The sequence below is a fragment of the Nipponia nippon genome, unplaced genomic scaffold (assembly GCF_047370975.1).
Source record: "Nipponia nippon isolate SJK-2023a ecotype South Korea unplaced genomic scaffold, ASM4737097v1 scaffold_22, whole genome shotgun sequence".
NCBI classification, from domain to species: domain Eukaryota; kingdom Metazoa; phylum Chordata; class Aves; order Pelecaniformes; family Threskiornithidae; genus Nipponia; species Nipponia nippon.
Window position 1 is genome coordinate 829,428 of NW_028262339.1, and position 20,874 is coordinate 850,301.

At 47.9% G+C, this 20,874-nt stretch overlaps 1 protein-coding gene and 3 non-coding genes across 5 annotated transcripts; all 4 read right to left on the minus strand.

Annotated features, from left to right (window-relative positions):
- Nucleotides 1-187: 187 nt before the first annotated feature.
- Nucleotides 188-3,670, minus strand: RPL17 (ribosomal protein L17). Of its 2 annotated transcripts, XM_009465142.2 has the most exons (7): nucleotides 3,626-3,670; nucleotides 3,216-3,268; nucleotides 3,086-3,126; nucleotides 2,023-2,157; nucleotides 1,622-1,720; nucleotides 808-999; nucleotides 188-283 (listed from the first exon to the last, which is right to left on the minus strand). In XM_009465142.2, the coding sequence occupies exons 2-7, from the start codon at nucleotides 3,253-3,255 to the stop codon at nucleotides 236-238; spliced, it is 555 nt and encodes a 184-aa protein (XP_009463417.1). In that variant the 5' UTR covers nucleotides 3,256-3,268; nucleotides 3,626-3,670; the 3' UTR covers nucleotides 188-235. The 2 variants fall into 2 exon arrangements, with proteins under 2 accessions (XP_009463417.1, XP_087616598.1); XM_087760472.1 differs by lacking the exon at nucleotides 3,626-3,670 and having other exon boundaries at nucleotides 3,086-3,147.
- On the minus strand, nucleotides 649-720 carry LOC148055413 (small nucleolar RNA SNORD58). Its single transcript, XR_015705407.1, has one exon. It is a non-coding gene; the product is annotated as a small nucleolar RNA SNORD58 (small nucleolar RNA).
- On the minus strand, nucleotides 1,219-1,285 carry LOC148055414 (small nucleolar RNA SNORD58). The gene has a single exon (XR_015705406.1). It is a non-coding gene; the product is annotated as a small nucleolar RNA SNORD58 (small nucleolar RNA).
- Nucleotides 3,367-3,435, minus strand: LOC148055415 (small nucleolar RNA SNORD58). Its single transcript, XR_015705405.1, has one exon. It is a non-coding gene; the product is annotated as a small nucleolar RNA SNORD58 (small nucleolar RNA).
- Nucleotides 3,671-20,874: the final 17,204 nt, after the last annotated feature.

Below are 20,874 nucleotides of genomic sequence, written 5' to 3' on the forward strand. Positions count from 1 at the left end.
CCGCTGTTTGTTCCAAATTGTCTGGTTTTATGTATGAATAGCGCTCGCGAATCATCACTGTCCCCACCGCTGCAGCAGTGCTTACTGCCCATGACTCCTGCGGTGGCCCCAAGTAACACAAAGCTGAGCAGAGCCACCAGGCACCACTTACAGCAAAAGCCTTGAAAGAGCAGAGAAGCACACACAATAAATCTTAACTTTTTAATTTTATTTATGTACATCTGTTGCATCAGATTTACTCCCGAGCCATTAGCTTTTGCTTCTTCAGCTTCTTTTGGGATATCTGAAAAACAAACACACAAATGAGAAAACAGGGATAGTCTATGCCTTCCCAAAACATCTTAGAAATAAGTTTAAAAACAAAGTCATCCTTTGAAAGAAGTACTGAGAATCGTTAGAAATTTCTTCATCTGTTTACAAAATGCTTCACTACTCATACCTGCACATAACTAAGTGTCCTTACAAGTACTACGTTGCTTACAGGCCATCAACTCGACTTAAATTTTATTGTAACACATCACACCTTTACAGGCACGGACAGGGAATGCCGTAACTGCTCTGGGGAAGGGAGAAACAAACCATCCGTGCGATATAAACCACTGAAAAGTACTTTAAGTTCGCAACGTTCTGTTTATGATAAATATTGAGATTGCTCAGAAATAACTTCCTATTTTTTTTTATGGGTATTCCAAAGGTGTCCTAAGACAGTCATCACAGCAACCCCTCTGTCCAAAACATGTGAAGCATTAACACTCCAATTTCTTGACAGTGATGTTAAAGAGGACTAAGGATACGATGCTTTGGTACCTTTTTCTTTTGAGCAACTTCTTCCTCTGGCTTGGGAACGATCTGCTCCTTCTCGGTGAGGATCATCTCGATGTGGCAGGGGGAGCTCATGTAGGGGTTGATCCTACCATGTGCTCTGTAGGTGCGCCTGCGCATTTTGGGAGCCTTGTTGACCTGGATGTGCTCAATGACCAGAGAATCCACATCAAGACCCTAGGAGATAAAACTTGTAATTTGTTTTTTCTCTTCAAATAATCAATCTCCACAGCAAAAACATTAATAACCACCCCCTCACACACATCACTGCTAGCAAATAAAACAGCTTAACTTGGCAACATCACAGAACTGAGTATTTACCAAGCAAGCTCCAGCTGAAGGCAGAAAAACACCAACCACACTTCTACACCTCACAACAAACTTAAAATGATGCTGATGGCTCAGAAAGAAGGAATTATTTCATGGTCATTCCAAAGGTGTCCTAAGATAGTCATCACCGCCATCAAAGTTACCAAATTAAGCACCAAGTATATTACAAAGATACAAATGACCAAGTCCACAGATTTTGTTTTGTAGATTTTAAAAGATCTAAACCACACTTATTCTAAACAAACCATACACAAACTAGCTACCTGTGAAAAATTATTACTCACATTTTAACTTGAAAAATGCACACAGCCTAATTCAAATGAACAGTAAACCAAAAGCCTCTATACCAAAAGTCTCACCTACAAAGCAGGCCTTATCCGGTCTTCCACGTCAGAGACATCAAGTTCAGGAGCGCTGACACACAGCACGATATGAACACTTTGCATTTAATAACGTCTATGCAACCTACCTTGAGCTCAGCATTGCTCTCTGCGTTTTTGAGCATGTGCAGCAAGAACTCCGCGCTTTTCTTAGGCCAGCGTCCCTGCGTCCAGCCCCACTGCTTGGCCTGGAAGGAGAGTTCCTTTTTTGTCCTGGTACAACACAACTTGCCCTTTATGCACCATTAACTTGCCATTACATCCCCTTTTATTAAGACTGCATATCAAAATAATTAAATTTGATTAATTACTTGACACTGCAAGTAGATGCAATGCTTGCTGTACTGGAATTAAGAGTAACTCTTCTCCCTCTTAAGTTATATACAACATTAACATCAACAGACTATTCTCCACACTGTCTCAACATCATCTTTTCTCTCTTCTTTCACCAGCCACAGCATCCTTCCCACATTTTCATCTCAGACCTCACCTGGGCACATCTACCGACTCCTCCATTGTAGCGACGGAAGGGAACGCATTGCTTCTTCAGGGTGACATCCTTCAGGTATTTGGTGGCCTTGCGGATGTGCATGCCCTTGATGGCCTGGGCCGTCTCACGAGTGTTCTGGCAACACAAAGCACAGCGAAGTTCCTCTTAGCAGATCTTTCCAAATTACAACAGAAGAAAAAGCACTCCTCTCCTTTTCCTGGATCCTATTCTTTTCACTACAAACTCAGTTTAAAAGAAGTACTCACACAAAAAAATAAAGAATCAAGAATAATTAGCAATGCTTTTTTTTTTTTTGATACCTACTTTTCTAACCCTTGGTATTACTTCCATTACTGAATTTACAGCTCTGGCACATCTTTATTGTTTTTAAACTTAATAGGTAGGTTTTTAAACCTTTATTGTTTTTAGACCTAATAGCTAGGTCTTTCCAACCTGATCACAATAAAAGAGCAAACCAAAATAACTGAAATTTCTTTTCACCTGCACTATATAACACCGAGCAGAAAAGCATCTGCTCAGCTTTGGGTTTTGTGGTTATATCGAATGAGTCCTGAATTCACTGCCACACCTACACCTTTCCCAGAGAAACCTATGTCCTCACGTGCAGTCTTCATGCCAAACACCACAAGCCTGCCCTGCCATATTTCTTGACCAGCAGCATGATCAGATGAACCCGATGTTCTTTCCAAACAACCAAAAAGATAGAGTAAGACAAACAAAACAAATCTCTCATCTAACACTAGCCCAATTCCTCCTGCTAAATTCACTGCAACTGTTTTCCTACTGTATTTTATTATCTATGTTAGTCAGGAAGCTCTTTAGGACACACCATCTTATTTCTGATCCTGTGGATGAAAACCATTACAAGCAGCTAAAGCAAACACGGGCCGTAACCTACACTACCACCCTTAAGTAACTATGTAAGGATACAAGAGAATACAAAACACTTCTTCCAAAAAAAAAAAAACCACAACAACAAAAAATAACAAAAAAACCCCAAACCAAATGAATTTGTGTTCCCTACTACGCACACACCACGTACCTTGAAATGCACTCGCAGGTTGGATCCCCGTGACTTGCATGCTGCGGAGAAAAAAAGACCAACTTTTGGAATGAAAACCTCAATAGCTTCGGTGAAGTCCTACACGAACGCCCATGACAAAACAACTCACATTTCGTGGGGTTCTCCGGATCCAGAGAGTAGCGCACCATTTTTGGAGCTCAACTACAAAGAAGCAATTAAAAAAAAATCCACATATTAAGCTTTTAACACAGATATGCAGAACCTAGACTATTTACCTTACTGCTGATAGCAAACTGAAAGCTGCTCAGAAATTACGCTTTCTTTTCACAATTAAATCCAAAGGTGTCCTAAGAAAGTCATCACCGCAGCCGTGGCCTTTCCCTAGGGCCTGCTTCCACCTCACACAGCCAGCCACCCCCGAGATCCACCATCTGCATCCCTTATCCGTCCTCCCCCGCGCCAGCCCCGCAAATACCGAGCCCTCATCCCCTCCCCAGGGCGCCCTGGGCAGGATGGGACCGGATTGGGACCACTCCCTGACCGCCATGACTCCCTCACCTCAGGGCAGCGGCGGGAAAGAGGAAGAGCAGGGCATGCCGGGACACGGTAGAGCCGCCTGCTCTCGCGAGAGCCCGGGCGGGATTTCGGTCAGGGAGCGTCGCGGAGGCGCCGCGCCGAGAGTACGGCGAAGGGCGCTGGAGGGACTGTCGACAAACGGGCAGCGGCGAGGGCGAGGGGCCGGTCAGGGCGGCGCAGCCCTGCGTGTGAGAAATAAACACACGGCTCCTCCGTGTGTGAAAATAAAGCGTGCGTGTGCACCAGCAAACGTTCTCGTGTCTGTGTGCGGGAGTGTGGGCACAGACACGCACCTATGCAGGGCTCCCCACAGCCCGGGGCCTACCCCTGCAAAATGGCGCCGGGCCCGCCGACCTGAGGGATTAGCCCCGGCAGATCCCTTGCTGTCCGGGGAAGAGATCTCTTTTTGTTCGGGAAAGGCTGACATTGGAGCCAAGACACAATTTTATTAACCCTCAGCTCAAGGCCAGTGTTGTTTGCAGACTAGAAATCAGTTGAGGCTAGACCAAGGAGCAAGCCCAAGGTGCTGCAGCTAGGTGGCAGTTCAGGATGAGAAAAGAGAGAAGCACATCGCATAGCAGAGGTATCCAAGAGATGAGACCAAAGAGATTCATCTTTATGAATTGCAACTGGTATTTATTGCACCATTATAAAAAAAAAAGAAAAAAGACTTACTTGTTAAAATGAAAGGGTTTTTTTCCATTTTAGGCTGCATTTGCAACTAGAACTGCTTAGGGAATTTGACAAAGCAGCGGTTCAATAAAACAAACGTTGCCTGAAAGTGGTACCCAGTTACAGCAAAAGGCTCATCGAGAAAAGTGTGACAGAGTGGAAAAAAAGAGAAACATCTTCCTGAGCAGCCAGTAGCCTGGTGTCCAGGCACCTCCCTGGCACGAGAGAGTCTGGGTTCAACTCTGTGTTTAGAAACAAGCAGAGCAGAGCAAGAACTTACTGCCCGTGTCAATGCTCTGACCAGGAGGCTATTTTTGGATCTCGTTTAGCACTAAAAAACCCCAAAGCTTTGAAGCTAGGATTTCACCTAGATGGGAAGAGGAAAATATTTGAACTATCACAAATATTTACATGGCTGGAAACTGTAGAGCTCTAATTCTGACTGCAGCTCTCCATTTACCTGCCTTAAAAGGTGCCTTTTACTTTGCTTTCAAGGAAAAGCTTTCTGCAAAGTCTCCAAATAACTTCTAAGCACCGATCTCAAAGCAGGGAAACCTGCTGGGATGCAGGAAAATATTATTTCTTCTTTTTATATACAAAGTTCCTGTGAAAAAAAGAGTTAGGAGCCCAAACACCCAAGAACACACACTAGCTTTCAGTCGCAGATGCTTATTTTGAGATACTCAAGATGCCTTTTCGCCAATTAGCACTTCCATCATCATCCATGGGATTAGAAGCTGCTCAGTACACACAACCATCTCAGAACAGTGGTAATGTGAAGAAGGATCAGCACCGCCAAAATACACGCATGACAGCCTTTCTAAGTCAAGCATTACTAGAGAAAAATAAACAGACAAGAAAAAGTGCCCCCTCTGGGGTCTCATGACTTCAAGGAAACAGTAAATATGTAAAAAGAGATCTACAGTAAATATGTAAAAAGAGATCTCAGTGATGACTTCCAACACTTTATTAGTGTTTCAGTTCTCCTTCCTATGGAACAAGAACCGTAATATTTCCAAGAGAGCTAAGTTTCCAGATGCAATAAATTAAAACTAGCAAAAGCTGAGGTCCTCAAACACTTCCATAGCCTTCCCCACCGTACTGTGGGAATCTCCTCTCACAGCGCATGTGAATGCAACTCTCCTCCTTTGTCATTTCTGCCCTCCCCTCCGCACCTGCCTCTGTGTACTGCCAGTGGAGGAAACCAGCCTTTCCATGGGAAGCACCTTTACAGGCAGCTTCTTCTTAGCAGCAGAGAACAGAAGCAACAAGACATTCAGAGAAAGCTGGAAGAGAGATGTGAAACATAAGTAGTTGACACATGGTGGGAGTTATCACATGGTCATTGTGTTCATCAATCAAATCCAAAACAAACAGGGCGTGTTTTCTGTTACTTACCTTTTCTGTTTCCCCGACACATGGAACTGTTTATGATCAGGCACTGAGGGCTTGCAGTGGTGGAAGTGTAGAGGTAGGAGCTTCTGCGGATGGTGTCAGGAAATGAGATGCATGTTTTCATCTTTGTTGGGGGGGTTAACAACTGCTCTCAGAGGCAGCTTAGCACATATCTGGTGCTGAGATCGGGGCTGAAGCAGCTGAGCACATGCCCTTGTTGAGATTTACCCAGATTATTCCCCCAGTGCACCAGCTGCCTTGAATATTTAGCTTGCATGAGCTGATTCAAAAAGAGCTTGTGGAGCCTAAGCAGAAAATTTAGGCACATATAAGTCCAAAATCATGTTCCCGAAAACTCCTGTGTAGGAGGCAGCTGCCTTCTAATCCTACTGGAATCTCAACTCCATAGGATTTTACCTTAAACTCCCCTGGTGCCATCCCTCTTAGCTCCCCTGTCCAGACCACCCAGCCCTGGTGATGGTGCTGTGCACGCCCAGGAAGACCTCACTCTCTCAGCAGGCATTGAAAGCAAGGATCCAACTGTGTTCAGACCTGAACCGCTCCTCTACTTTGTGCTTTGGAAGCTCCTGCTGGTAGCATCCTCCTGGGAAGGGCTCATCACAAGGGCAGCAAAGGTTTCTACCAACTCCTGAGGTAGAAACCTGCAGAAAGCGGTAGTGCCCATCTTAACCCAGCAGTGTGGTGGCCACAGCACACTCCCAGGACATGGAAGACCCACTTTCAATTTCCTTCCCCTGAGAGGTTTCAAAGCCACATCCTAACCAGGAGGCCAGAGGCTATTCCGTGACAAAGATGTTCCTACCCTTCCTGCTGCAGGTTTTCTGCTGAGCAGCTGGCAATGCGTTGGCTTCACACCTCTCCTCTGGATGTGCTCCTGGGGCTGGAAGGGGGCTACACCCATTAACCTGCTGTGGAAGAGCCCAGCAGGCAGCGGGGAGCATATGGGTACAGGAATGTTGTATCACGTAAGTCCTTTTGTGGATTTAGCTGTGAATAAACAAGTGGCCTTATCAGTCCTACTGGAATTTCCAAGCCAAATGTCATCCTAAGTGACAATCAGTCAACACCCTTGATAGCCACCATCCCTCCTGGCCAGAGGGAGAGGTGAGCTCTGAGACTGGACAGGGCTATGGTTTCATGGCAGGTCTGGAACCAAAAAGAGAGCTCAATTGCAGCCGTAGGACCCCCCTGCTCACCTTCCAGCAGCTCTGCCGGAGCTCAACCACCGCCATAGCAGATGTGACAGAAGCAAACCTGTGCCTGTCCTCAGCCAGCCGGTTCAGAGGCCAAGGCATTACTTTTAGCCCCTACTCCGCTGCAGCTCTAGTGCCTGACTGTCGGCTCAGTCACACATCTGCCTCTGCCGCCCTGCTTGGGGACAGTAATTCCTAACAGAGGGGTGGGTGGAGCAACAGGAGGGTCCGTACTAAAATCCTCGTGACAGCTAGATCCATTGGGGCTGATTGGCCAAGCTTAACTCTGGCTCACTAAAACACACTGCGTGGCCGCCATGCTGTAGGAGGGGGTTTTGACCTGTTCTTTGCACAGGAAAAGAAGCCAATTCCTCAAACTTTTTGTAGATTTCTTGGCATTTCTCTTACAGACCCAGTTTTTGCAGCCCAAGGGTTATGTGGGGATGTTAACTGTCATTCACAAAATTACAGATAAATGGGTTGCTTGTCCTAATGGTTAAGCAGAAAATCTTGAAGACAAAGACATTTTAAATTGAAATCAGCTTGAATGCTAGAAACACTGAAGCTTTCCAGCCTTCAGACAGCTGCCTGCACCTTCTTTCCCTGAACAACTCTCTCCTGACCAGCCTACGGACTCCTGCACTCCTCCTCCCAGATGCGTGGCTCCTCCAGAGGCACAGCTCACTCCCATTATTTGCCTTTTCCTCCCACAGTCAGCAAAACAGTGACATTTGGACACATGGTAGGTGAGTTCTCCAGCTAAATCACTCTCCAAAACCATGTCTTAAAATCTACTGACCCAGGCAGTGAGTCCCAGGAGCAAGATCTGTGGGCTTGGAAAAGGAGGAAATGCATCTCCAGAATATGAACTGACCATCGTAAGCAGGACAAGACCACTATAGGAGTTTTGCTCTGCATCAGTAATTCTGTTTTGGTCACTTGAAGAGCTCAATTATGTTATGTATTCCTCCCTGTGATTTTTAAGAAGAGCTGCTTCCATAGGGGGGCAAAAGTTCCTTACTTAAGCAGATATATAATAAAGTTATTTTTATACATATATATATATTTATGTGTATATATCTGTATATATGTGTACGTATATAAATCATCGTAAGTTCATCACCTAAAACGTGAACAACTGGAATGCTTTTGATTCCCTGTGAAACACAGGCAATTCCTAAAACACAGGCAATTCTTTACAGGAAGAGGTTAGCTACACAGTCTGTACTATGAAACACAGCCTCAAACTCCATCCATTTGTCGCATTACATCTCCTAACCAAGATGGATCAAAGAAGCCGCCTCCTCTCCTCTGTTATTATCTGCTCTATCTTTCTGTGGCTGCCTTGTTCAAGAGCTCCTCTGGATCAGCTGATAAACCACAATCAAACCTGTTCTTCTCTTTCAGGGGCTTCTGCACCTCCACCTCCCTGCTGGCAGACACAGAACGGAGGAAGCCAGGGAAGGAACGGTCCTCGCAGGCAGGACCTGTCTTTGTCACCCCTTCAGCCCTCTCTGTGCTGAACCAAGGCAGAGATGTGCTCAGAGCCTAGGAAACGAGGCTGGATGATGCCTATTAACAGAACCTGTGAAAAAGTTTCAGCCAGCAGATAGGGTTCTGTTCATGGCGTGGCGAGAAGCTGCAGCCATGAACATCTATTCCCTTCTTCCAAACCTCTGTTAATGTCTGTAGCAACCCTTCCAGTACCTTTGCTTATCATCCCAGCATGTGGTTTCTGTGTTCATTCCTTCCTATTCTTATTGTCAGAGATTTTACCCTAAGTTTCTGCTCTCTCCTGCTCTGATGACTGCAGCATCTATCTCTCCACAAGACACAGACTTCCCAACTTTGATCCCCCCTCTGAGGCCATAGAATCATTAAGGTTGGAAAAGACCTTTAAGATCCTCAAGTCCAACCGTTAACCTAACTGCCTGGTCCACCTCTAAACCATGTCCCTAAGCACCACATCCACACGTTTTTTGAACACTTCCAGGGACTGTCATTGCACCACTTCCCTGGGCAGCCTGTTCCAATGCCTAACCACTCTCTCCGTGAAGAAATTTTTCCTAATATCCAAACTAAATCTCCCCTGGCACAACTTGAGGCCATTTCATCTCATCCTGTTGCTTGTTACTTCGGAGAAGAGACCGACCCCCACCTCGCTACAACCTCCTTTCAGGTAGTTGTAGAGAGCAATAAGGTCTCCCCTCAGCCTCCTCTTCTCCAGACTAAACAACCCCAGTTCCCTCAGCCGCTCCTCATAAGACTTGCGCTCTAGACCCTTCATCAGCTTCGTTGCCCTTCTCTGGACATGCTCCAGCACCTCAATGTCCTTCTTGTAGTGGGGGCCCAAAACTGAACACAGTACTCGAGGTGCGGCCTCACCAGTGCCAAGTACGGGAGCACTATCACCTCCCTGGTCCTGCTGGCCACACTATTATACAACCCAGGATGACATTGGCCCTCTTGGCCACCTGGGCACACTGCTGGCTCATGTTCAGGCAGCTGTCAACGAACACCCCCAGGTCCTTTTCCGCCAAGCAGCTCTCTAACCACTCCTCCCCAAGCCTGTAGCATTGCATGGGGTTGTTGTGACCCAAGGGCAGGACCCAGCACTTAGCCTTGTTAAATCTCATACAGTTGGCCTCGGCCCATCGATCCAGCCTGTCCAGGTCCCTCTGTAGAGCCTTCCTACCTTCAGGCTGATCAACACTTCCACCCAACTTGGTGTCGTCTGCAAACTTACTGAGGGTGCACTCGATCCCCTCATCCAGATCATTGATAAAGATATTGAACAGAACCAGCCCCAGTACTGAGCCCTGGGGAACACCACTCGTGACTGGCTGCCAACTGGATTTGACTCCATTCACCACCACTCTCTGAGCTCAGCCATTCAGCCAGTTTTTAACCCAGCAGAGAGTGCCCTTATCCAAGCCATGAGCAGCCAGCTTCTCCAGGAGAATGCTGTGGGAGACAGTGTCAAAGGCCTTACTAAAGTCCAGGTAGACAACATCCACAGCCTTCCCCTTATCCACTAAGCGGGTCACCTTGTCATAGAATGATATCAGGTTAGTCAAGCAAGACCTCCCTTTCATAAACCCATGCTGGCTGGGCCTGATCCCCGATTGTCCCGCATGTGCCGCATGATGGCACTCAGGATGATCTGTTCCATGACCTTCCCTGGCACCGAGGTCAGGCTGACAGGCCTGTAGTTCCCCGGATCCTCCTTCCGACCCTTCTTGTAGATGGGTGTCACATTAGCTAACCTCCAGTCAGCTGGGACCTCCCTGGTTGACCAGGACTGCTGATAAATGATGGAGAGTGGCTTGGCGAGCTCCTCTGCCAGCTCCCTCAGTATCCTCGGGTGGATCCCGTCTGGCCCCATGGACTTGTGAACATCCAGGTGGAGGAGCAGGTCGGTGACTGTTACCTCTTCGATAACTGGGGCTTCATTCTGCTTCCTATCTCCATCTCCCAGCTCAGGGGCCTGAATACCCTGAGGATGACCAGTGTGACTATTAAAGACTGAGGCAAGGAAGGCATTAAGTACCTCAGCCTTCTCCTCATCCTTTGTGGTGATGTTTCCCTCCGCATCCAACAAAGGAAGGAGATTCTCCTTGGCCCTCCTTTTGTTGCTGATATATTTGTAAAAACATTTTTTGTTATCTTTAACAGCGGTGGCCAGTTTAAGTTCCAGCTGGGCCTTTGCCTTTCTAATTTTCTCCCTGCATAACCTCACAATATCCTTGTAGTCTTCCTGAGTTGTCTGCCCCTTCTTCCAAAGGTCGTAAACTCTCCTTTTTTTCTTGAGTTCTAGCCAAAGCTCTCTGTTCAGCCAGGCTGGTCTTCTTCCCCGCCTGCTCGTCTTTTGGCACATGGGGACGGTCTGCTCCCGTGCCTTTAAGACTTCCTTCTTGAATAACATCCAGCCTTCCTGGACTCCTTTGCCCTTCAGGACTGCCTCCCAAGGGACTCTGTCAACCAGACTCCTGAACAGGCCAAAGTCTGCCCTTCTAAAGTCCAGGGTAGTGGTTCTGCTGACCCCCCTCCTTACTTCACCAAGAATCGAAAACTCTATCATGTCATGCCCAAGATGGCCTCCGACCACCACATCACCCACCAGGCCTTCTCTGTTCACAAACAAGAGGTCCAGCAGGGCACCTCCCCTGGTTGGCTCCCTCACCAGCTGCGTCAGGAAGTTATCTTCCACACACTCCAGGAACCTCCCAGACTGTTTCCTCTCTGCTGCTGCTGTATTTCCAGCAGAGATCTGGTAAGTTGAAGTCTCCCACGAGAACAAGGGCTAGCGATCGTGAGACTTCAGCCAACCACTTGTAGAATGCTTCATCTGTTTCCTCATCTTGGTTGGGTGGTCTATAACAGACTCCCACCAGGATATCTGCCTTATTAGCCTTCCCCCTGATCTTTACCCATAAGCACTCAACCTTATCATTACCTTCGTTGAGTTCTAGACAGTCAAAACACTCTTTAACGTACAAGGCTACCCCACCGCCTCTCTTTCCTTGCCTGTCCCTTCTGAAGAGCTTGTAGCCATCCATTGCAGCACTCCAGTTGTGTGAGTCATCCCACCATGTTTCCGTGATGGTGACCACATCATAGTTTTCCTGCCGCGCAATGGCTTCCAGCTCCTCCTGTTTATTGCCCATGCTGTGTGCATTGGTGTAAATGCACTTCAGTTGGGCTATAGATCTCTTCTCCAACACAGGCATGCCACCCCTAGGCTCATCCCTAGCAAGCCTGGTTTTATCCCCTTCCCATTTTGCATCTAGTTTAAAGCTCTCTCAATGAGGCCTGCTAGCTCCTGAGCCAGAATCCTTTTCCCCCTTTGAGACAGGTGAACCCCATCTGACTCTAGCAAGCCTGGTGCCATGTAAACTGCCCCATGATTGAAAAACCCAAAATTCCACCGCTGGCACCAGCCTCTGAGCCACGTGTTAATGAGATGGGTCTTCCTGTTCCTTTCCATATGCCTCCCGGCTACTAAAGGGATGGAGGAAAACACTGCCTGTGCTCCTGATCCTTCAAGCAATCGCCCCAGTTCTCTAAAGTCCCTTTTGATCGTCTCTGTACTTTTCTCGGCTACCTCATCACTGCCGACCTGAACAACCAATAGCGGGTAATAATCGGGCAGTTGTACCAGCCTAGGGAGCTTCCTGGCAATGTCTCTTATCCTTGCCTCAGGAAGGCAGCAGACTTCCCTATGGGATGGGTCCGGTCGGCATATCGGGTCCTCTGTTCCCCTCAGAAGGGAGTCACCTATGACAATTACCCTTCTTTTTTTCTTACCAGCGGCCGTTATAATGTGTGGGGTTGACTGGTTCCCCCTAGTCAACCCCCTGGATGGATCTTTGTCCCTCCCTCCTGGCTCCCTCCTTCCCTCCCTCTTCCACTCATCCAGCTACCTCCCCGTTCCCTATTGCAACAACTCTGACACAAGCCCACTCTTTCAAAGCTTTCCCTATCTGTCCACGCTTACTAATCCTCTCTAGCTGAGCCACCCTCCCCCTCTCCAACCTCTCCTATCCACTCCACATGGTCTTTTCCAGCGGGCACGGCCCAGTCACATGCTGGTGCTTGGGAAGGTCATATGATGGGTAGGGACCGCCGGGCAAGGCTGCAGCAGGCATCTGCTGAACACGGGACCCCACTAGGTAGCACGCCTCCAGCTCCCACCCCATCCAACAGCCATCGGTCACCCCGTGACTCAGTCAGGTGCTGGACCTGCAGCATGCGGGGATGCAACACCAACTGCATGGGCACGGGACAGGAGACATGGGCCATGGAGTTGCATTGCAAATGCAAGGAAGGAATGTTACGCGCAGGGAGGTGGTTTGCGTGACGAGTCCTGCACCCATACCCCAGACTGGGCAGGTCTGCTGCCACTGTTCCCCTGTCCTGCCTGCCTGGCAGGTCTCTGCTCACACCTCCTACATCGTGCTTTGCTTAGAAAATATCACCCTTGCTCTGCGAAGCGTATCATAGAATCAGAGAATAGAATCAGAGAATGGTTTAGGATGGAAGGGACTTTTAAAGGTCATCTAGTCCAACCCCCCTGCAATGGGCAGGGACATCTACAACTAGATCAGGTTGCTCAGAGCCCCATCCAGCCTGACCTTGAATGTTTCCAGGGATGGGGCATCTACCACCTCTCTGGGCAACCTGTTCCAGAGTTTCACCACTCTCATCGTAAAAAATTTCTTCCTTATATCTAGTCTGAATCTACCCTCTTTTAGTTTAAAACCATTACCCCTTGTCCTATTGCTATTGGCCCTGCTAAAAAGTCTGTCCCCGTCTTTCTTCTAAGCCCCTTTTAAGTACTGAAAGGCCGCAATAAGGTCTCCCTGGAGCCTTCTCTTCTCCAGGCTGAACAACCCCAGCTCTCTCAGCCTTTCCTCATAAGAGAGGTGTTCCATCCCTCTGATCAGTTTTGTGGCCTCCTCTGGACCCGCTCCAACAGGTCCATGTCCTTCCTGTACTGAGGACTCCAGAGCTGAACGCAGTACTCCAGGTGGGGGTCTCACCAGAGCAGAGTAGAGGGGCAGAATCACCTCCCTCGACCTTCTGGCCATGCTTCTTTGGATGCAGCCCAGGATATAACTGACCTGTACAGAAAAGCCCTCTTGTTTTTCCTGTGCCCTGACCTTAGTCTGTCTGCCTGTCTGTCCTTGGACTGGGAGTTCCTGGAATGAATATTGGCAATGTCTGTACATCACAGGCAGGAACATGAGTACAAAGTACTAAGAAATGCCCCAAGCTTTTCTTAATTAATTACAGAGCCACTGACTTTACCTAACAAGATCCACACGCTCAACAAACACAATAAATGGGAGAAGTTAGGCAATTAGGAATAAATGGCTAGAGGGTGAAGCAGAGCCCGGTGGGGGACCAGCATCCTCAGGGACATCTCATTCTTTCCCATCTTCATATTGCACGTGCTGTAACAGCATGTGATAGATGTCTTTTTCATTAAGACACCAAGGAATGAGACTGGATTCAGGGATGGGATAACTGATGGGTTCTCAAAGTAAAATGTACAAGCTGGTGAAAAATGTTGGTATAAGTAAAACCAACATCTGAGGACAGCAGGAGGCTCCACGTATCTCCAAGGATGGCTCGAGGCTTTCCCCTGTCTCAGGCAGATCCCAGCACTACACCCTGCTCAGATTTGAGAAGGCAAAATGTTCAAAGGAGAGGGTAAATGAAAAAACATGGTGCTGGAGAACAAATGATACCAACCTCGATGATACACAGCACCATCACGTGCTGCTTATTTCTGTGCCCTAAACTGTTTGTCACACTTTTTCTGAAAAACAGAAGGTAGTGCGTAAAGTCTATGTTTGTGGTTTAAAATACCATTCCCCTTTAATGTGAATCACAGTAAAATACTGCTAAAGGATTTGCAGGATTGGTTTTGAAAGCCTGAGTGCCACTGAGATAAATTTAAAGTGGATTTAGGAGTGCTGAAAATGAAGCTCTAGATGGCTGGTTTGGGGTTTAGTCTGGGAAGTTTTTGGAGAAGGAGGATCTATCAGCTTTCTAATTATTCTGCCAAAATGCCAACTTGCAAGATCTTTTAGCTGCTAATTACCAGAAATGAGCCCAAAGACAGAGCTGTGCCCTGGTGTGACAGACCCCTCTAAGCAGGCAGGAGAGCCGCTGCCTGCTCTGCCAGTTCTTACGGTCTCCTCTCAAGCTGCAGTCCAGCTGAGTGTTGAGTACCTCTCACTGATGGTGCTACCACATCCACTCCAGACTTGGGCCAAATATTCCTACAGATTTGATGAAAAAGCATGTGGATAAGGATATGCACTCTAAAGGAATCCCTAAACCAAACAACTGTCCCCCAAACTCCTCTCTGGAGTCTCTAGCAGCTCCAGGCTCCACTTACAAAAAAGGCAGGAGAGCAGTGTTAGTAATTTATTATTTTTAATCTTTGCTCTTTGCTGTATGCAGGAGAGCTAAGGCAGAAGCGCCACTGGGGGCTCACCATCCACCATCTGAAGGGTCAAATGATCACGAACTTCTGAGACATTTCTCCAGTCCTTCACCAAAATAGGACCTCAGAAAGGAGCAGAAGCAAACATCCCCCTGGCCACCCACAACACCTCTGCACTGCCAATGGGCTTGGCTCCAAGTCCATGTTCAAGCCCAAACATGCTCAGCATTCATACAGCTTGGATAGAAAAGCGTGGGCTTTGGGTAAAGGCGTAAGAAAAGAGAAAATATATGTCATTCCTCGGCACAGACCTAAAGACATCCTTGTCTGCAGAGTGGATGGAGCAGGCCCACCACCCACCACTGGGTCTTCTGTCTGACACAAAGCAGCTAAGTGGTCTGGATCCATCTCACGTACCATGGGACATGCTGGGAATGACAAGCCGCTGAATTACACTTGTCTGCTTGGACACGGGGAATAGGCATCAGGACACACTGAGCTCTCCCTGGCTTTCTGCCTGTGCTCCTGCACAGCTCTGCTGTGGCTGGAGATGGCATAAGATCACCTGAGGGTCTCTGCAAGAACAACACACTCCATCAGAGCAACCTGGGGACTAATGCAAGGCATGAGCAGGGGTGAAAAGAGATAAAAAAACATCATAAAAATCACTTCATGTCACTCAGGCACGTCTGGGAAAAATGGCACAACAAAGAGCAGCCAAGAAGTTTGTCCTTGGTGAAGGGTGGTCCAGCAGCAGGACAAGGGACCTGCCATGGGGAGGGGGCGGCCAGCAGGGACCAAAGCCTTCTGGAAACCTCCCTGCGGATGGCGATGCCCGGAGGCAGGTACAAACTGTAATGTTCCTCCCTGTGTGACAATGTTCACAAGAATTAGTATTTCACAGGAATGTGGGGATTTATTCTTCAAGGCCCACCGTATCTGCGAGCACTGAAGCCCAAACACTGCACCAACAGAGCATGTGCTTAATAAGAACCCAGGAACAGATGCCAGCAGATTTAATGTGGGACAGGAGGCCCATTGCAGATTTGCAGACTGCTGGCAGGGTCAGCTGTAAATATTCCCTCACAATCAAAGGCATTCATCTAAGCATTACATGCTGGGGGCTTTGTGGTAAACTAAATTTGCAACTAACAGGACCATTAATAGTCAGACAGTTTAGCTGGCTTGCTGGCTGCCATTTATTTCCCTTCCTGTCATTTTTACTACATCTAAATACCATGGGGATGTGGGACTTGAACGATGTGGCCTAAGAAATCAGCTTAAAAGAAGTAGGAGAGGGGGTTACCTCCAACAGAGAGCTCAATGGGGATCAAACGGGGACATCAATAGTGGGTAATGCCACTGAAGCATGTGAGCTGACTTCATAACTTGATGGAGATTAGCCTCTTCTGTAAGCAAGCAAACCTATCGAGGGATATGAAGTATTGGTCCTATAAAGCATGATCATAAAGGGGCTGTATTTGAAAGGCTGAGGAGGGGAGGAGAGACTTTGTGGGGTAAGGAATGGCTGTGAAACAAAGACACCACGGCCAGTTTTCACCCCACTTTGATACTCTGTCCTGGTTTCAGCTGGGATAGAGTTAGTTTTCTTCTTAGTAGCTGGTAGAGCGCTGTGTTTTGGATTTAGGATGAGAATAATGTTGATAACGCACTGATGTTTTGGTTCTTGCTGAGCAGAGTTTACACTAGTCAAGGACTTTTCAGCTTCTTGTGCTCTGCCAGGTGCACAAGAAGCTGGGAGGGAGGATAGCTAGGACAGCTGACCCAGACTGGCCAAAGGGCTATTCCATACCATATGACGTCATGCTCAGTATATAAGCTGGGGGAAGAAGAAGGAAGGGGGGGACATTCGGCGTGATGGCGTTTGTCTTCCCAAGTAACCGTTACGCGTGATGGAGCCCTGCTTTCCTGGGGATGGCTGAACACCTGCCTGCCAATGGGAAGTAGTGAATGAATTCCTTGCTTTGCTTTGCTTGCGCGCGCAGCTTTTGCTTTACCCATTAAACTGTCTTTATCTCAACCCATGAGTTTTCTCACTTTTACCCTTCCGATTCTCTCCCCCATCCCATCGGGGGGGAGTGAGCGAGCGGCTGTGTGGTGCTTAGTTGCTGGCTGGCGTTAAACCACAACATACTCACAGAACAAAAATATCCAGAGCAGAAACTGTGCCACATAAGTAATATCTCCCCCCTCTGCAGTAAGCACTAAGTATAAAATAATTGGTGGCGTGATGGGATGATGACAAATCAAGAGGTCCCGGGCTGAGCAGGCACAGGGTGGTGCAAGGATTAACCCGGGATGTTATTTCACCGCAGAGCCGCCTCTCCAGGACCGCAGACCTTTTGGGGTGCAGTCAGCTCTGCATGCCCATCCGATAGATGGGTCCTCCCAGGGCCTTCGCCCCAGCTCGGTGCACCCTGAGGTTGCTGCCGTCCAAGCAGCCCTTCCCTCTCTGTTTTTTCTCCAGCCCCATCTCTACCCCTCCTCCCTCAGCATCTCAGAAACAAATTAGGCAGAAGGAGCCACGAGGGAAACTAATACCAATCCCATTAAATTCTACTGCCTGAGCTGTGTTTTATAATTGAAAAGAAAAACTGTTTTATAACTTAAAAAAAAAAGAGAACAATTCCTCTCTCTCCCCTCCTCCTCCTCTCCTGCAAATCCTACTCCCTCTTTCATTGGAGAAAAGGAATGAAAATAGAGAAAAAACAGGCAGGAAGAATGGAGGGTGTGTAAAACACTCTCAGGTTTCTAAATGTGGAATTTAAAATTTGCAGAATAGCGATAATCACTCCCTGACACTGAATATCTGACCTAAAGCAATGAAATCTATCTTTGGCTTGTGCAAATGAGCAATCCTTAATAGGAGCATCTTTGACTCTTGTTGTACTATTGCTTTCAGTAACAAGCACCCCACAAACCCAAGAGCCACAATTTTTCCCCATCAGGAGGGCTCACTCAAGCCAAGTGCTCCACTTGTGCCTTCCTAGCGATGTGAATGCGACGGGATGCAATCTTAGCCGCAGGAATACTCTGCAAATCCTTCCTGCAGCCACTCACCAAGGCGGTGGTACCCTGTCCTGGGCAGCAAAACACTCTGCTACTATTTCCATGATGGGTCATCCCTGGGAGAATGTGGGATGCAATGTTGGCAGTGCTGTTCATGCACAAGGCTGCTGTCTATTTTCCTTGTGATCTCCAGAGCTGCTCACACCAGAATTACTCTACCTCTACAGGTCTTTAAAGAGGTCGTGTGATGCTGAAGGATTTTCCCTTTTCCCTTAACACTCAGCTCTTCGACGGTGTGGTTCATTCATACTTCTTGCTGTGATTTCTGCAAGGAAAGGACATGTCAGTACGTTAATTTTAAAGACAGGGAAACAGAAGCATTAAAGACAATTATTTTGCAAAAGGTTCCTGATTTCAGTTTCCTTGCGCAAGATGGTGACAGCCTGTTTCTATCAGAGATGCTGAGCTCCTGCACAAGATACTGACCATAACCCGGGTCTGAGATGTTCTGCTCATACGGAAACGGCATTGAAAGGGTCTCATTGCTGGATGCATGGACATGGAAACCTCTCAAATTAAATGCTGCTGCTGAAAAACCTGCCTAATCCTTCCCCGAGATCACCAGCAGCCTCCAGACCTTTAAATATTTTAGCATATTAATTTGCATATCATACCAATTTTAGCTTTTTGCTACTAAGAAACCAGCCTCAGCCACCCAGCACCCACCTGCAAAGAGCTTGTGACTACAGCTGAGTGGAACATTTTTTTTCTATTTTCTATAAAAACACTCATGATTTCAAAAACATTCCTGTTCTGCTTTTGGACTGAACTGAGATCTTTGGGAAATCACAGTGGGGATGGAGAGAATAAGAGCCAGAAAGATGTGTCTAAGAATAGCCGCTATCTCCCCGGGCACTGCCCTGCTCACACCAGCTGCTGGGACAAAGCCTCCAACACCCTAAAAGTGCTGTATATATTGAGCTTCTAGCTCTTTTAAGGCAGATTATTTACCCTGGTTTATTATTTATTACAATATCCAGAAATTCCATCTGTGAGCCATGAAATCCTTCCCAGTGAAAAACTAATCAAAACTAAGAATTTCTTAAAATTATTTGGCTTAATGAACTGTTATTTTCCAAGCAGCTCTGGGTGGGAACCTTCTTCCCCCCAGGCCATTAGGGTTACAGAGAGGTCAGTGCAGAGCCGCAATCTCTGCATTGATACGATGCCCATCACAACAGTTCCTGAGCATCTGCCTGGACGATCGTCACCTTTTGGCCAAAGCATCCAGGAATTATTTTGATGCACTTCTTCCTTGCTGTTGCTAAGCTATTCTTACTGCTACTGTCATTCTTGGAAGGCAGAGGCGAAGACTAGGACCCCCCTCCCAGAGCCTGGCGTTGCACAGACAAAAGGAGGACACGTCCCCACCCATTGCAGCTTTACAACGGCAAGAGGCAACAGCTGAATGCAAAGTCACGGGAGGAAGAATGAGAAGACGTCGCAGTGACCTACGGTCTGGCAGGGTTTTGTTGGCACCAGGAATTTTTTAAAATGAAGTGTTTGGTGATGAGGCTTAGCTGATTCATTTCCTGCAGGAGTAAGTCCCATCATGGGCCAGCAGCTGAGAAACCTCTGTCCTGTCTTTTTTAGGCCACTGCTGTCAGGATGCTGCTCCTCGAGAGGGACCACACAACTGCGGGAGAGGCTGCGTCCTCAGGACACTCTGCTCAAACCCACGCTCCTTGGGGAGAAGCAGTTAGCATCATCTCCAACCTCCTGAAACAGGAGGTGCTCAAATAGCTCCCAGAACATGTATTCATTCTGCAGAGTCAGAAATGAAGAGGTTCTGGGAACAATCCCCAAGAGAAGAGCAGCAGTCCCCAGCCACAACCTGCTGCATGTACGAGAGCTATGAGAAAACCTTTTAGGATAGGATAGGATAGGATAGGATAGGATAGGATAGGATAGGATAGGATAGAATATTTCAGTTGGAAGGGACCTACAATGATCATCTAGTCCAACTGCCAACCCACGTGGAGTCAGGAGGTGGCTGGGTTGAGCAAGGCTCATAGGGGTGTGGAGTACGAACTCAGCACTCTGGGAAAGCACTGCTGGAAAGTCAGATTAATTCTCTCCATCAATGTCTACTAGTGAGGGCTAAAGCAATGCCCATACCTGATTTCCCATTATTTCCCTTGCTGTTGACTGGTTTTAGGCCTCCCATCTTTTCCTCCTCGTTTCTGCCTATCATTTGCCTGCACCTTTTTCCTGCCTTCTCCCCTGCCATTTTTATACATCACAGACCCTGGTGCCTCATCCTTGCTTTCTGCTGCGAGTTTGGAGGGAAAGGGAAGGAGCCATGGGGCCGAGGAAGGGGAAGAAAGAGAGACCAGGAAAGCTATATGTCCCAGAGCATCACCTCTTCTCCTTACACCACATGTGATGAGACAGCAGCAGCAAAATAAAATGAAATATCTTCTTATGGATCAGTAACTGGTAAAAATATAGGCAATAAAAAAGTAGGAATAAATGGTTAGTTTTTCACAACAGAGGGTTCAAAACTATTTACAGTATTGCTAACGTGGCTGCAGAAGCCGATGGTGATGCCCTTCGGGAAGTATCTTGTGCCCATTAGGTCCAGAGCATCCCGAGTGGCAAAGAGCTGGGGGGTTCCCACGGGTGGAGCTGAAAACCGCAGACCCATGCTGGCACCTGGGGCGGTGGGTGCAGAGGGGGAGTGCTGCCAGCCCACCCGGCCCTTTGCCGTGTCCCGCTGCCACTTTGCCCACCCGAGGAACGCGCCTCCGCGGGGCCGCCCGTCCCCGCTGCCCCTCGGGACCCACCCGTGACCACCCCGGCGGGCTCACCCACCCAAACACCCCCACCTGGCCCGGCACCCCCCGCAGCACACCGCAGGGTTCCCCACGCCGAGCGCTCCCGCGGCCGGCACCACGCGTGAG